The sequence below is a fragment of the Plectropomus leopardus genome, chromosome 18, assembly GCF_026936395.1.
Source record: "Plectropomus leopardus strain MGB_pleo_1.0 chromosome 18, ASM2693639v1, whole genome shotgun sequence".
Lineage (NCBI taxonomy): Eukaryota > Metazoa > Chordata > Actinopteri > Perciformes > Serranidae > Plectropomus > Plectropomus leopardus.
In genome coordinates this window covers 4,062,604-4,080,000 of record NC_142193.1, presented here as the reverse complement: position 1 = coordinate 4,080,000, position 17,397 = coordinate 4,062,604, and the positions used below count along the sequence as shown (strand labels likewise).

The 17,397-nt window shown below is 42.1% G+C and overlaps 1 protein-coding gene across 2 annotated transcripts; it reads right to left on the bottom strand.

Annotated features, from left to right (window-relative positions):
• Positions 1-3,720: 3,720 nt before the first annotated feature.
• Positions 3,721-12,417, bottom strand: hoxb8a (homeobox B8a). 2 transcript variants are annotated; one of them, XM_088069360.1, is made up of 2 exons: positions 11,371-12,417; positions 3,721-5,450 (listed from the first exon to the last, which is right to left on the bottom strand). In XM_088069360.1, the coding sequence occupies exons 1-2, from the start codon at positions 11,801-11,803 to the stop codon at positions 5,038-5,040; spliced, it is 846 nt and encodes a 281-aa protein (XP_087925486.1). In that variant the 5' UTR covers positions 11,804-12,417; the 3' UTR covers positions 3,721-5,037. The 2 variants fall into 2 exon arrangements, with proteins under 2 accessions (XP_087925486.1, XP_087925487.1); XM_088069361.1 differs by having other exon boundaries at positions 3,725-5,447; positions 11,371-12,415.
• Positions 12,418-17,397: the final 4,980 nt, after the last annotated feature.

Sequence of the window (17,397 nt, the reverse complement as noted above, 5' to 3'; positions counted from 1 at the left end):
AGAAAACACCATCAGATGTGATATTGATTGGGATGGAATGGCTTTAGGCTCGTACGTAAAGTTGCCGAGGAGCCTAAAGGAGGAGGTGGATTTCCCCGTTTTCCACAAATGTCTTCTTATCCTCAACTCCTTCTTTTTTAAGGACCACACATGCAGATGAAAGGGTCCCACACAGCCGAACAAAACACACTGTTGTTTGCTCCAAGAGTGGCCTTCTGTGTGTCACCGCCGACTAGTCACTGCAGGCAGAGGAATAGATGAAAACGGCATGAACACCATTACATAAAAGAGGGACGTTTACGGAAGCAGTCAGACGTGTCACTTTAAAAATCATTCTGCAATAACGCTCACAATGAAAGATTGCAGCTGCCGCGGCTACAAGAGGCCCCACTCCACTTTAATTCAACTAATAACCCAAACATAAAGAATTGCAGGTTAATATTTCAGAGCACTGTGTCATGTTTCTTGAAATATTAGAGCTGTAAACTAGACAAACACAACCAGAAACCTGAGTGGGTGTTGGAAGCAAGCGAGGCTTGATGTTGGATGTTAAAGAGGAGAAACTCAATCCATTACAAATTCCTAAAAGAAAAGAAGAAGGGGAACAAGAAAAAGTGCATGTTATCATAACCGCTGGTATAAGTGCCGGTGCGTCTGCACACTTGAGGCCATTCAGGATAAATCAGCTTTGACTGATCTGGCACTAGATCCACCCCCGCAGGGAGAGGAGACTCACCTAGCGAGCAGGTGGTCGGGTCCGTGCTTAGATCCGTAGCCGTAACGTTGACCTTTCCCCGCCACACAAAATACAATCTCTGCGCTCAGTGTAATGTTTAACAGGCCAGAGTCATGCGTGCGTAAAAATGCATTTTTTTTTTTTTACCTTTTAAGAGAAGGTTGTGGAGCAATTAAATGTTTAGAAAGGGAGGGTTTGTTTATTTGTCAAATCCACAAAGATGGAAAGAACTGTGTGAGCCTATGTGTGCGTGCTTCAGCTTTGCTCATTCATGCCTTTTATATGTATTTTTGTTTTATCCAAATAAGTGAGAAGCTTGGATGCGTAGTGCGTAAAACATATCGTCCTTGCGGTGCCATTTCCCCTTTCAAAAATCGCAAGTGTCATGCCCCTGCTGTGAGCTCAAGCAGTTGGAACATCATGTCCAGATCCCACTAAGCAGACCGCGCACGTGGGGGGACGAATATAATTTTGCATTTTCACAGGTTGAGGGACTCACCACATTAAATGAATAAATATATAAATAAATAACATAAAATAATAATAATATTAAAACAGATTCAATTAAAGATAATGAAATAAATAAAAAATAAGACAATACATTTTCTTAAAGATCAATGTATAAGCAGTAAAGCCCAAAATATCATGGATTTTTTTTTTTTTTTTATCTCTGGCCGAAATCCACATAATATATATGATATACCATATCATACTTTGTCTGGGATAAAACGAAAGTGTCCATTTTTTATTTTATTATTATTATTATTATTATTTTGTTGTTTTATTGTATGTTTATTATTTGGTTTCCCCCAACCTTAATCAAGCCTTTATTTAAAGGGTGACAGTTATTCAATGTCTGACGAGGGCGATCCAAATGTGCGCATGGTGTTATGGTCAGAGATAAAAATTAAAAATAAATAAATAAATCTAGCTCCCAGGTCTGGTTGCTAATCAGGATCTATTGGGTGCAGCTGTGATGTTCTCCTCAGCTGCTACAATCAGCCTGCTGGGAGGTTATTTGGGGAGGTTCGGTGCTCAGTTTGTTGTTTGTCTCAACACCTTCAGTTGGCTCTCTGTGTTTTTTGTTTTGAGTGGAAATCTGAGTTGAGTGTATGTTGGAAGCGTGAGTCTTTGGCTTTTCATTTTATTTCAGTGACTCCCACTTTAGTTTTGGCATCAGTTCTTTGGTTCGTCTATCATGTTGATAGAATCAGTGGGTGGCTGTGGCGAGTTTCATTCCCACACCAAGTTTTACAAAGCAAAGGGCCAGATTTTGCCTTCACCCTCTTGTACGTGTGCAATGGTTATTAGTCTCCCAGGTTTAGTTTTCTGGGGAAACGTAACAATAGTCAGAATAAAGTCTGACGGGGAGCCCGAGGCCAATTTTCTGTTGCATCCACGCCTGGTCCCATGCTTGTCTGCGCTAATTTGAGTCAACGCAGCTTGACTTTCATGTGAGCACAATACACGATAAAGCGAAAGTTCATAATGTACTTTCAATGCCTCCCAAACTTGCGCTGAATCAAATGAACAGGTTTGGTGCTCAAGGTTTGCCTGTTCCGCAAACAATCTTTGGATCTGCGTCCCCATTGGGCAGACCTAAAGCTGATGTTGTTCTTTCTGAAGTCCCTATAGAGCACATACTGATTAACATGTGTGTTAATTGGTCAACTTGATGTACAGTACAAGAACTTGCTCTGTGTGGAAGCATTAAAACAAAACAAAACAGATACCTTCCTTTCCTTTTTAATTTGCCCGGATGTACTAATTTTTGTAAGACCTTATATTTTTGTTTATTTTACTTTGTCTTTGTTCTGACCTGCAAAGGGACTGCAGATGCGAATGAGCTAATCTTATAATCTGGTAGGGTGCATGAAATTGTAACATTTAATCTTTTAGCTTCATAGTCCCTCAAAGACATAAAACAAAACAAAATAAAAAATAATTCCGGAATTGTATTCCTGTGCGCTAAGGTTACAGCAGTAAACCGGTTTCTATACCATGGTGTGATGACAGTTATAATACATTGACTTATTCACAATAATAACAAAAAAGGAACAGGATTGAGAATCTTACCCTTATTTGAGCTATTTATAATCGGGAGGCTTTTTATGAATACTGACTGATGGTTTCAAATTCCAATACTAAACCTTCCTTCAACAAAAAATGCATTTAAGGGTTATATCTGATAACAGTAATAATTCTGTGAAATTGCCATATTTTCCTGGACAGTCATCAAACCATGAAAATCCCATACCCTTGCAAACCTATATGCACTCTTATCTAATTATGATGATTTGGTGGACGCAGCTCCACCACAGCTTTAATGTAAAGTCTGCGGCCTTTGTCTGAGTCTGAATGCGGTTCACGCGCAAACTCCACACTCCACCGGCTGTGTTTGACTTCCTTTATTCCCTCTGTTTTCCCATTTATGCCTGGAAACCTGATCGGATAAATATTTGGCGCATTGATATTACTCCGCATCACTCGCCCTATAACGTCTGAATAACACGCTTAAAGTCCAGCAATATCAAGATAGATGCTGCTAAATATGCACGCGCGGCGTTTGATCTCCATATGGAAACAATCCGACCTCAAGTCGTCATCGTGATGATGATGGAAGGCGGCGTAATAGTGAATGTAGAGGTCTGTAATAATGTAAGTGGAGGTGGAGGGCCGGGCAATAAATAAAATGATGTTTGGATAGGATGTGGGTAGTGTGTGTGTGTGGTTGGACGGGTGGGTGGGCGGGGGGGTCGTCTGTTGTCTTAAGAGGAGATTTCCGAGTCCAGGCTTAAATGTTTGGCCCCGTGAACTGGACGGTTTTATCAGTCTGGGTGCTGACAGAGTGTACAGAGAGAAGAGGGGAGGGAAGGAGAGAGGAGGAGAGGAGGCGAGGGAGAGGAAAGGAAGGGGGAGGATAAGGGGAGGTGTAGGGAAGGAGATGGGGAAAAGTTTGGATAAAAAGGAAAAAGGGAAACAACCTCGCTGTAGAAATAAACTGTTTGTTTGAACTTTTAAAAAGTTAGTTTTCAGGCTGCTGTAAATGTTTAAGTTGACTGAATTTGATCAGATTCAAACAAATTACTTAAACTTGTCAAATTCAGTCAACTCGAAAATGTAAGACAAACAAAAAGCTATTTTTTTTTAAGTTCAAACAAATAGTTTAGTTTTACATTGCCATTTATTTTCTTTTTTATCTTTCCTATTTCTTTTAGGTATTTGTTGGAACTTAAAAAAAGTGTGTGCCAGCTGACTTAAATTGTTTAAGTTGACTGAAATTGAAAAGTTGAATCATTACAAAATTGCCCCCAACTTGTCTCAAATTCCCTCAAATGATGTTCTGTGACCAGAACGTCTAATCTTACCAACAGAACTCTGCTTCACATTAAATGCAGAAACGCAACATTTTATAACATTTTTTCCTCCTTTTTATTTTTATGAATGTTCTCTCTTTTTTAATCTGCACTGTGCGCATGCTTTTTACCCAAAAAAGAGAAAAAGGAAGACAACATAAAACAAACACCATCGATCAAAAAACAAACTAAAACGAGAAACGACAATTAGAGTGTGTAAAAAAGAGACCCGACCTACTAAAACGGCATAAATAGGCAGTTTCATGTTGTTGGAAATTTCATTAATTGCTACGTCATCATCATTATCATCATCATCTTCATCATCATCATCATCATCATCATTATCATCAATCAATCAATCAATCAATCAATCATTGCCATAACAACATCAACAACATAGAAGTGAGAAGTACAGTAAAAAGTGCACCATCATCATTTTTTTAACTTAAAAACTATACAGCTGCCAAAGATAAAATTGTTAATGATAAACTTCTAACAATATAGAAATGTTTCCACGATAATTGTTCCACAAAGAAAGGAAGCTATCATTTTTCTTTCTTTTTTTTTTTGTTTGTTTTAAACACTAGAGTAGACTATGTTTGTTTGACTTGGATGGATAAACCCCGCCCTCATCAGTTGTGTTTTTTTTTTTAGTTCTTGCTTCAATGTTTCTTTTTTTCTTCTTTTTTTTCTTTCCCGCGGTTTGTACAGTCAGGAGACAGAGGCGCGAGGCCCCTCCAGTCCGTCCGGCTCGCCAGTGGCCATTTTTTTGGAGACTCAAGTTCCTTTCCATCAATTGAATTGTGGAGACAACGGAGCAGTCCAATGGCTTCAATTAAGACAAAAACAGCCCCTCGCCCACCCGCACCCACCCTCACCCCCTCCTGTCCATCTCTCACTCCCTCCTCCGCCTACCTTCCCTTTATAACTTCTCCGCTTTCCTCCTTACATTTGCTTGTGGGTTTTCTCGCAGCAATCCTCACTTACGGAGCCCTGGGGCCCCGCCGTGCCCGCCACCGCCACTGAGCCGCCTCCTCCTCCCCCTTCAGCACCTCCGCCGCCACCCTCTCCGCCTCCGCTCCCGCTACCATCCCGCAGCTCCTTCTCCCTGCGCTCCCTCTCCACCGCCTCCTGCTCGCTCTTGCTGCTCGGGAACTTGTCCTTGTTGTTCTCCTTCTTCCACTTCATCCTCCGGTTCTGGAACCAGATCTTTACCTGCCGCTCCGTCAGAGCCAGCGCGTGCGACACCTCGATGCGGCGTTTCCGGGTCAGATAGGGGTTGAAGAGGAACTCCTTCTCCAGCTCTAGGGTCTGGTAGCGGCTGTAGGTCTGCCGACCCCGCCTCCTGCCCGCAGCTACTGGGGGAGGAGGGGGTGAGGAGAGGGGGAGACACGGGAGAGAGGCATTATTCGAAGCCAAACTAGACTCCAACATCTTGGTGCGCATTAATGCATTAAGGCATAGCTATGTCAATAAAATTACTGTTTATTTATTTTTCCCCCTAAGAATGATTTAAATGTAAACATCCATTTGACATATTGTGGCATACAGTTAAAAAATGCATGTATTTGTTTTAACTTTAAAAGGTTAGTTTACAGGCTGCTTTAACACTTTAAGTTGACTGGATGTGAGAAGTCAAGTTGGGGTAATTTTGTACTGATTGAACTTGTCTTCTTGAATTTAGTCAACTTTAAGTCAGCCTGGACACTAACTTTCTTTTTTAAGTTAAAAGTGGGGATTGAGGAGAGATGGATACGCAGGAGAATGGGGGGACATTATAGAGTCAAAAGTACACTGTTACATTTCGGTTGTCATTATTGGCTCCAATGAAAACCAAACAAACCCAAAGGCCTACATCTGTGAATAAGAAGACTATTGGCTGTTTGTTTTTTTTTTTCCCCAAGAAGGCTTTAAATTCAAACATCCATTTTGCCATGTTGCCTTCCATATTTAGAATATGTGCATGTGCAGGAAATTAAGTGTCTGATGCTCAAAATTTTCTGGCAAAGGACCCCCGACAAACCTCTCCCCTTTGTATGTACAAAAACCCCACCCACCCTCTTGTGGGAAAAAAAGGGTGGAAAAAACAAACATATCAAATCAACATCACTGATATTGACAGAAAAATCACAACTATTGATTATGTAGGCAAACATGTCGGCTGCAATATTAAACTGATAGTTTTTTGACAAGACAAGTTGAATCATTATGAAATAACCTTATCTTCTCCAATGCAGTTAACCTAAAATTTTTATCTCCCAAAGTATGCAGGTCATGCCATCATATGACATTTTTGTCCAACCGAGAGTCAAATCCCACAGATACTTGCGATATACATATATAAAACGGAACGACAAAAGTTTGGCTGCACTATAAAAATAAAGTATTTCTTGTTTTAACTCAAAAAAGTTAGTGTACGGGCTGACTAAACAGTTTAAGTTGACTGAATCTGAGGAGATATGTTGAGGTAATTTGTAATGATTTAACTTATCTTCTTAAATTCAGTTAACTTTAAATTTTAAGGCAGCCTAAAAAACACTGAACACTGACTTTCTTTACGTTCTGTCAAATGTTTCCGTTTTACAGTGGCATTTTCTAATTGATAACAGATAAATTGATCAAAGGATACATCACTGGTCCACTGAACCTTGTTAGGTTTTGGGGGAGTTTATGGTGGTAGAGGTGGGGTTGCATTAACATTTCACTGATGTTTGGAGGAAAGATATTCTCACTGAAGAACGCTAATAAATCCCAGTTCAGCTGACATCAACATTTGCCTACTGTGATCTCAAATACATATGCACGCATGGGAGATATTTAATCAAATCTTGAACGTCTTTATGCATAATTAAAAAAAAAAAAAAAAGTTAACATTTTTCAATGTTCAGTTCAAGTGTTGTAAAAAGATATGATCCTAATGTGACTTTTATGTTGAAAGAACTCATAGAAGTGATGCTCTGTTTCTCTTTCCTTCTATCTATCTCTCTCTCTCTCTCTCTCTCTCACACACACACACACACACACACACACACACACACACACACACACACACACACACACACACACACACACACACACACACACACACCTACTACAACTCATGAATCCAAGAACTCTGTCAGTCCATCAAGAAGTTTGCCTCCACACATATCGGCCAACTACAGTTATTAACACACAAAAAAACTACAGACAGATCTACTGAGCATTTACATATGTGCACATAAATATTTGATGCTGCAAATATGAATACATCATAAACACTTTGAAAAGGGAAACTTGACTCGCTTGACTTGGCAAGGATCAGACCCGAGACTAAAGACCTATTTACGCACAAAGACTTTTTCCTTAGAAAAGCTGCTAACAATGTAAAGATATATTATTATTATTATTATTATTATTATTATTATTATTATTATTATTGTTACTATTGTTATTATTATTCAACAAGTCATCATCACTCTGCTGTTTCTGGAAGATCTGATAATCGGTGCAGGCAGAGTACCCGGTGCACAGACGCAAAATGAAATTCATAAATACTTAATATGAAAACACGAGGTCACATATTGTGTTTTTGTGCACACGGGCTGAACAAGAAGAGGCGCATGACTTCTTACAATAATTAAGCGGTAAAATTGGATCATTCAACTGCATTTTTATGAACCCAGAGAGAATGCTCTTGCAAACTATTTAATTTCCAATATTTCCTACACGCTTATTCCATCAAACGGCGTGATACTATTATCACGAATACCAAAACTGGCCCGATTTTTCAACTCGGGGATGCAGCGTTGAAAAATATAAACACATTTTAAAATTAATTATTATCAAAAATATATATAATATGCTACACATGACACTTGCTTTCTTTTATAATCTACAGCACCCCGTATAAACTGGACCTTATTTCACAGTGAGCAGCAAACCTCCGACAGTTTTCACTTACGGGACATTTGTGTAAGTGATTATATTTCAATAAAACTGTTTTTATTATTATTGTGCCATAAAAATGAACTCCGCGCCATACACAGACTAAATATGCTGGTGATCATAAGAGTCTGAAGTAGAAAAAGAAAAAAAGAAAAAAGGAATTAAAAAAAAGATCTGAATGGAAAGTCTGATTTTCCATGATAGGAAAGTTTAGCATCCGTCTTAATAACAGCCGTGTGAAAGGATTACACCTCCAAAGACTTGGAAAATCCAAATTTGTCTAGGGAATGAAAGAAAACACAGCTTTTGGAGAGAGCAACAATCTCTTGGGAGCTATCTGGTTGGACCCCCCCCACACACACACACACACACACACACACACACACACACACAGACGACAGCAGTAAAGTTTCTGGATTAAATTAAGGTACAGGGTAATGACTTCGATGGAAGCGCATTTAGCGCTATAATCACATACAAGTCTTTTATAGTCTCTCTCCACTGATCACATTTTATAAAGCCTGCAGGTACAGAGTGAAAAATATCCTCAATATCCATCATGTATATATCTTCCACCAACTTAAGTCCAGCAGGATGCTGTGCCTCGTGCCCGTCTACGGTCACAGGGGCTGCTCTTTATGGTAAAGCAGCCCCGAGACGCAGACAAGGGAGTCTTTATGGAAATGCATGAACTTGTAAGTGATGTAAATGTCTTGTATGTGTTATCTGTCACAGGGCTGGCGCCGTGATTTCGTGCTATAGGGACTAAAGGGAAGTGGGCGCCACATTCAGTGCTGTCACCAGCCATGAATTAAGGGAAATGTGAAACACTTTCCTGGATAAAATGACAGCGCGGACGCTTTGATCCGGAGGGTTTTTGATGGAACAACATGCACGGGGAATTTAACCCCCAACCCCTGGCTGCGTCACAGTGTGCGAGATGGATCAAGCAGCTTTTGGGGGAATACAATTATTTATCTGAAGGAATTAAGTTGCTCTTTTACGGTTTGAGAAACAAACTGTGGGAGAGAGGAACATTTTTAAGACCTGTTATATATGAAACCTTTACAGAGCCAATTAGATAAACCCTAAACAAATGCAGGGCAGTTGGCAGTTGACATTTTGGAGGAGCGAGGTTTCCACTCGACAACAGATGCCAATGAGATCCGAGGCAAAGGACACTAATACCATTACATTCATTCTTCGGCCTAATCACATTTTATTTTCATTTTTTTAAGCCGCGCAGGGAAAGTGATTGATGAAGATTTCCATCCACAGCGGTAAGAGTCGTAAAACGGCTCATATCCACGAGTTTAGAATCGGATATTAAAGCTGCAGCTCGGGGGCTCAGGAGTATTTCGAGACATATTCAGTGAGCACGAGCCTCCTCCGGTGCTATGGTTAGAACATAAAAGGTGTGGAGGAGGCAGATCCCTCTTTAAAGCACAAATTATGAAATGTGCCCCTCGTTAAAAGGGGATTTCCGAGGTAAACGGGGAGGATTACGCCTCCGCCGCTGCGCTCGAAACACCGTGCGCCTTTTTTTTTGCTATTATAACTAATAAATCCTCACGCTGAGCGACGATAATATCCCATCACACCGTGCAAGTGCGTGCAGCATTCTCGGACTTCAGTGGCGCAGACCTGAGCTTCCTGTTTTGACTTTCTCGGCCCCCGGAGTTGCCTGTACCAGCACCGGCACGCAGTTAAAACCCATGTATAGTGTTTGAAAACTGTAAATCATGACAGTAATCACTGTCATCGTTGGCAAATAGGCTCAAAACCCCTTAAGAAGTCAGCCTGAGCGTGACGGCTCGTATTTAAAGTTGATTTGAAAAAGTGCGCAAAGAAAAACACGGAGAGACAAGTGTTTTAGGGAATATAACAGAACCTTTAAAGATGTAAATTATGACAATTTGCATGCAAACCGGAAAGCTTCAGTGCAAACACACGAGGAGAAGCAGCACACACTGCACACACTGCTGGGGGCAGTTGTTATAAAAGCGTGCGTAAATGTGAATTAGCCATTATTATTGCTGTTATCTGTAGCAGGTGTACGTCGTAGGTGGATGGAGATGGAGAGAAAGCAGCTCTGAGCTTTTCTTTTTTATTTATTATTTTTCTATTTTATGGTCATAATCATGAAGCCACAAAAGTCCTGTACAGGCTATAACCCGTCTGCTGTCCCACTTTAAAAAATACAACCGAGAACATAAGCAATAAACTCTCTCTCTCTCACGCACACACACACACACACACACACACACACACACACACACACACACACACACACACACACACACACACACACACACACAAGAAATATGGGCTCAACCAAAATAGGCTACTATACATGTCAATCCATTCACTGCTCTCTCTCTCTACCTTTAGGTCTCTCTCACACAAAAATGCCCTCTTGCATAATCACAGATTGTGCTGTTGGTTAAAGCCATCAATTTTCAACTCCCATTCTCTATAATGCAAATATATATATATATGTATTTACATTTCTTTAAGATTTATAATGTGATCGTGTTCCAGTCGGGCCTAATCCATATTTTCACAACCTGTGTGTGCCACAAACACACAAAGACCACACACACATAAGCAAGCTATGTTCACACTGGAGCACGCGGACGCTACTCGAGGTATTATTTTTGATATTTGAATCAGACAGGCCTGCGACTTTACACATCACACACGCTATTAAAGTGCAATATCCGAATATTTCTCCTCTGTACCCACACATTCGCTCATGCACTCCCTCCTTACGTGCTTTAACCCTGTGGGGAACTGGCCACCGTGTAGCCAAATAATCCCGGAGACCACAGGCAAGTCGTAAAAGCAAAAAGAGGCAGTAAAAGTTTAACCCGGGTCAGAGCTGCGTGTCTAAAATGAGTCTGGAAACCTCCAAGTCTTTCCCATCTGCTCCAAACAGGGGTTTCTCAGTTTTTTGGAAGGGGGTTCTCACGAATAGCCCCCCCTCCCTCCCGACAGTCTCTCGCCTATTTTTGACCGCTTTGCTCCCTGTCTGTCTCTGTGTCTCTCTCCCCGTCCATTCTCTCAGTATATGGAGGGCCAATTAAACCATAAACTCATTCACAAGTTTTGGTGCTGCCAATAAAACCATAAACGCGCTTTGAACGCAGGAAGCTCAAATGACCCTGCTCATGTTGCTGCTTTTTAAATCACTTTCCCCAACTTTCTTCCACTGTTTCCTCCTCCCTGTACATTCTCAGTCTCTCCTTCTTGGAGGAGCAGCGTGGACACTCACCTTCTTTTTGGGAGAGGAGATTCTGCACGATATTCAAAGCTAAAAAAAAAAGGCAGCCAGTTTATCCATTTCCTCACCTTGCGGCCTCATCCAGGGGAACAGCTGCGTCGGCGAGGGGCTCTGCTCGGTTCCCTCCGCGTCCTCGCCGCCGAGCCCCGGCGCGCTTCCCAGTTTACAGTCGCTGTACTGGACCAGATCCGCGTCCTGGGCCCCGAAAAGCGTCTGCCGCTGCAGGGCGTCGTATCCGTAGAAGTTGCCCGGCTCACCGTGGCATGTAACCGCGCAGGGGCTCTGCTGGTACGGGTTGCTGGGCAGCGTGGAGGCGCTGTGGTGGTAGAAGTCCTGGATCTGCGGAGCGTGCTGGAAAGTGGCGCCGGAGCCCGGGCCGTACACCACGGTGGGCCGGCTGCCGGCCAGGTCCTGCGCGAAACCGCACTCGTAGTAGTTCGGACGTAACGATTCCCCGCTTTTATATTTGGAGAAGAGCGAGTTGACGAAATATGAACTCATCTTTTGTGTTGGGTGTTTATTGTTGTTTCAGTTTGTGTTCGGCTCGGCAGAGTCAGAGTGGGACTGAAGGAAGCGACCCGCGGCTCTCAATTGTTTGTTTCTTTTTTCTGCTTCTGCCGTGCGTCTGGAGGCTGAGAAACACCGACACACACACACAGGCGGAGGGGAGGGAGAGAGAGTGAGGCAGGTCTGCCGCCGGTGTCGATGACCGTTGTTGTGGTGTTTCCCTTCACGGCCACAACAGACGAGCGGTGTGCGTAACGGTAACGACAGCCAACGGAAGCCACAACCACCGCGACAACAACAACAACAACAACAATCACACCGATTCCATAAAATCTCCAGCGAGGAAGAAGAAAAAGAGGAAGGAGAAGAAGAGGGAGAAGTGGAGGAGGAGGAAGGGCTCGTGCGCATCACAATTCCGGTGTTAGCGCTGTAAGCGGGAGCCCTGTCGCGCTCTCAAACGGGTATTCGGTGATTTACTCCTCTGCAAATGAGTTGTTTCATATTTTCTCTCTCTCTCTCTCTCTCTCTCTCTCTCTCTCTCTCTCTGGTTTTCTCTCTCGCGCGCTCTCTTCCTCTCTTTCTCTCTCTCCTCCTGGCCCCGGTGTGTGTGTGTGTGTGTGTCGGTTTCAGGGATAATTTGCATCTATTATCAGCTCTTCATCCCATTGGCTTTTCCACGCACATAGAGCCGCGCGCGCGCGCGCGCGCACACACACACACACACACACACACACACACACACACACACACACACACACACACAGGGTTCTATTACACTTTTTTTCTCCCTTTTCTTGCGCCTTTACGCGCACGCGCCCTTTAACCACGATAGTCTCCCGGCTCGAGGAGCTCCGCGCTCTTGTGATAATGCAAAGGGAGTGAGAGAATGAAGGAGGAGAGGAGTAGAAGAGTAGGAGGAGGTGAAAGAGAATAGGTGCAGCATCAAGGTGGAGGGGTGGAGGGTAATGAGAATTCTGCCGCTTTGCATCGAATCAAGTGCGCACACACAAGCACGCACACACCAACTCTAACCAAAGGAGATAGTTTTTTTTCTTACTTTAAAGCTGAGATTGAGGTTGGCTGGTGATGCTCGTGGATGTGGTTTGGGGTGGGGGGTTACATTGCATCTTTGAGAGCATCTCCCTCATTAATCGCTCTTTCTCATTTCTCTCCTTTAAAGGAGAGCGCGCGGCTGGCTGCACGGGGAAGTAAATGAGGGCCGAAAATGTCAGGGAGCCTGGGAGAGAGAGAGCGAGAGAGAGAGAGAGAGAGAGAGAGAGAGAGCAGAGGCTTCCTAATTGGTATTGGTTTTAACAAGTACTGACCTATAAATGTAATTGAGGTGTTAAAACTAGTTGTCAGGAGCCTTCTCTTGTCTTCCAGTCCGTTCTGACACCAGAAACCAGACCGCGCGCTCTCTCTGATCATCGTATACTTTTATAAATATGATCTCCATAAACATATAAGGAGGGCCGGGGAGGGTTATAGGCTGGGAGAAAGTGGCTGTAAACGCTTTAACAAACTATAAAGCTCCATAAATCGGAGGGGCAGTGTTTACTTGTTTACGGCGGCGGAGAAACACACAAAAAAGGAGGGTTTTTACGACGCGCCCTTTGCGCGAGCGGGGGCCGTAAACGCCTCATTCTTGCCCGGTATTTAATTGTCATTTTCGCCGTGTTTTCCATACGGCTGTGGTCTCTCCTGTTGGACTGTAAAGTGAAGTTGTAGGGGGGGATTTTCTAACGAGGGGTTAGTTGTGGACAGGTTAAGCTCGGCCTTGTAGAACAGCCTCGTAAAAAGTGAGATGGCCTAAAGTGTAGCACTGTGGAGTTATTTCTGCTTTGATAAAGAGGTTTGTTTTTGTTTGTTTTTTGAGAATCTGAGCCAACAGGCCTGAAAAGTTTGAAAAACAAATGTGATGGGGGTTCCTGCAGGTGCTGCAACAGTAGCAGAATTTCCTCTTTTGATGTTTTGGAGCTGTCAATTTATTTCCAATTCTTTTGCGCGCTCACAGCAGCCAATGATAATAATAAAAAAATATATCATTACCCGAATTTAATTTATTTTCTATTGCGCAGCACTGACACAAGAGGCCCAAATGTTGCCAGCCTGAACTACGCAGTGTTGTGGTAAATCAGCTGATTGTACGCGCGACTTCCAGACGAGTAATTGCCGCAGTATTTTTCCAATTTATTACCCAGAATATGATCTTATTGAAACTTCGCTTCAGCGCGCCGTGTTTTACACTTCCAATAAAGTGTTTGCTTGTCTGCAAGGCGAGGTGTGAATATCCGTAAAGACACATTTTCTGAACAACTTCCACGAGCTTACAGAACGGTCATCCCTGCTGTTTGCCTGTTATTCCTACACAAAACAGTCATTTGGACAAATTAACAAGCGGCCTAATGAGCGTCAGAGGTTCGTGCACACTCACCGCAATGAAATTTGGAATGAAGAGCCACCAGAAACTAGATTTCACCCCTTGCGTCTGCATGCGTCACGTCCTCTGCGTAAAATCTGCAGTAACTAAAACATCTATGGAGTTGGCCGCAGCAGCAGTGTACACAAACACCTCTCTGTATCCTTTATGCACTAGATTTCTACCTGTTTCTGCCCCCAAAACACTCTCACCTCTTCCACATTCCGCGCACCTTGGTCTGCATAATAGGCGTTTAAGGTGCGGGCGTCCTTGGTGTTAATTTTGCACCAGGAAAAATAACCATTTCCTCTCAGCCCATACGTATCCTGCACGCCTATGGGGTATTATGTTCCAAGGCCTCAACCCTTCCTCTTCATCCCCTGTGCGCTGCGAAAACGACCCCAAACTGCTTCAAATGTCAGGATGTTCTAAAGGAAAGTCAAAAAGTGGCCTAATCACCTCACTCCTTCTTAAAAACACCCCTTTTAGAATGCATTAAGAAGAGGAACACGGCAAGTTTCACCCCCTTAAAGGAGCCATTGCATGTGTGAGTGTTGCATAAAGGCAGGCGAAGCCTCAGGCTAGGCTGGTGTTATCGGTGGAGCATGAGCGCCATCAAGCGGTCAGTTGCATGAAGGCCACTAGGGGGAAGTCGGTCTTTAATGCGGCTTTATAGTTCTATTAAGTCCGCACATAAACCTATATAAGCTGCTTTAAAATAAAACTGCGTGTCGTAATTGGAAGCCGGGAGAGAGGATTGATTTGGGATTTGAGGAATGAAGGAGGAGATGGAGATGTCTGACTGAGAATGCGAAGGAAAAGAATGCAAACAAAATCACGTCTTATTGATACATTTAATGAGTTTTACACTAAAAATCACAGGACTAAAACTGACCCGGCGTGGATCAATATAACACTGACTCCAAACTGATATATATATTTTATTCCGACTTAGAACACAAATATTGAATAAAATATTGAATATTGACTTCAACAATAATAACAATAAAGACCTAATTAACGAATTTGAAAACCAACGTTAGAACTTCATGTATGATCCTGTTTTATTATGATTATTACTATTATTAATAATAATAATAATAATATTAATAAAAGGATCTTCTGTAAAGTTCTGTACTGAACACAGAACAACTTAGTGTAGAATATAATTGTAAGAAGCCCAGTTTGCGCTTTTTCTTATAAATTTCAGATAAACACGATTTGCTTACTGCTGATTCTGAAATAATATTCTGATGTATCCCCGTAATCTGCAGGCATTATATTAAGTTTGTTTTAAACGAAATTTGGAGATTGCCTTCGTTTATATGTTATGAGCATTTTTGGCACTTAATACCGGGGTTATGTGCGTTTATTAGTGATGTTTATGCACTGCCTTGCATTTAATAGTCATATATATGCTGTAATTATTTAATTGCCGAGAGTTATTATTATTAATGCAATTTTTGATATTTGTTTGCATATAAAAAATGCCAAATGCTTATAAATTAAATATGATTAAATAAAATACTAAAAATGATTAAATTACACACTCAGCAATAAACATGCTGAAGATTATTTTCTGATTATTTTATATTTATTGTATTGATTCATTTTTTAAGATGCGTCTGCAGATATATTTAGATATATTTTATATTTATGCCATTATTATTGTTATTAGTTAGACCTATTATTTTATTTACTGTATATTGTTCCTGAAACCGTGCTAAAACACTCGAGTGTACGGAGACCGTTTTCTCTTTAAAACGTCCTTTTAAAGATGCCAACGTATCCTACATTTGCAACATGCATCGCTGTTGTTATTAACTGTAGAACAATGAAACAAAACAAAACGCACGTGAACAGGTTAAGCGTGCTAAAGTGAACAGTGTACCTGCGTTTTATCTGAGGCCAGCTGAAGGCAGACAAGTCGGTGCTCTTTATCACCACAGATGATATGCGCTGTTATGTTTGAGGGATCTGTGTGTGTGTGTGTGTGTGTGTGTGTGTGTGTGTGTGTGTGTGTGTGTGTGTGTGTGTGTGTGCGCGCGCGTGCAGGTTGCTAAATTACAGGCTGTAAACAGACTGTAAAAGCGGTTGTTGCCATTATCTGCAGCTCGGGTCCTGAGTTTCACCCCTGTGGAAACATGAACCCCATTAGGCTTAGATTTAAAAAAACAAAAAAAAGTAATAATAACCCATTTAACACACCAAAATCCTGCAGACAACCGTCATGGACGCAAAAAACCCTTTCCAAGCTTCCTCCGTGTTTCCACAGAAGGTTCAACATCACGTAGACATTTTTCTGCCTCCCCCCCTGCTGTGCGGCCCCAGCCCGGGCCCCGCCGTGCCCCCTAGGCCGGATAAGAAGCATGAGAGCCGGCCACAGCGCAGCCTGCATGTCGGGGTCTGCTGTCTGGTTGTGCCTTTTTCTTTTCTTTTCTCAGAGGTTTTACAGCCCTTGCTTTTTAGGATGCATCAGAGTGAGACAAAGGAAGGTCGGACAGGAGACAACACACACACACACACACACACACACACACACACACGCACACACACACACACACACACACACACACACACACACACACACACACACACACACACACACACACACACACACACACACGAACAGCAAAAAATACCTCAATAAGAGCCAAACGGCTACAAAACCATAAAACTCTCAAAGCTGAAAAGAGGAGGAGGAGAGGAGGAAGGAGACTTCCACGCTGCTACAACACAACAGTGGTACAAATGAGCAGAATCCCACTGTATCTAAAAATGTCCCTATCCAGACCTTTGCACCAGCCCACTGCCCCTCACAAGTCTAACATGCACACTGTAAAATCTGACAAGTTGATCTGGCTTAAAATAATATTGGAGAGCCATTGTCTTGGGTAAGTAAAGTAAATATATATACAAATCTCAATTCATGTTTTCTTTTCATCTCTGTGTTAAGTTTGCTTGAAATATAGCTACATTTACTTAATTTCGTGACGCTGTTGCAACTTAAAAATGACAAGTGAAAATTAAATGTTCTTTTTAAGGGTTGGCAACTTCAGTTAGTCTGACTTAACTTGACCAGTGATGAAATCAGGAGATCTGCAAGTTCTGTTTTCCTAACCTGTTTAAGAATATAAAATATAATTGAAGAAAATGCAGCCAGCAAAAA

What these genes read in the sequence shown, in the direction of transcription:
- hoxb8a (XM_088069360.1), bottom strand. Translation starts at nt 11,803, where the DNA reads ATGAGTTCATATTTCGTCAACTCGCTCTTCTCCAAATATAAAAGCGGG. An exon ending in CCCCTGGATGAGGCCGCAAG is followed by an intron (nt 5,451 to 11,370) that starts GTGAGGAAATGG and finishes CTCCTCCCCCAG; the next exon opens with TAGCTGCGGGCAGGAGGCGG.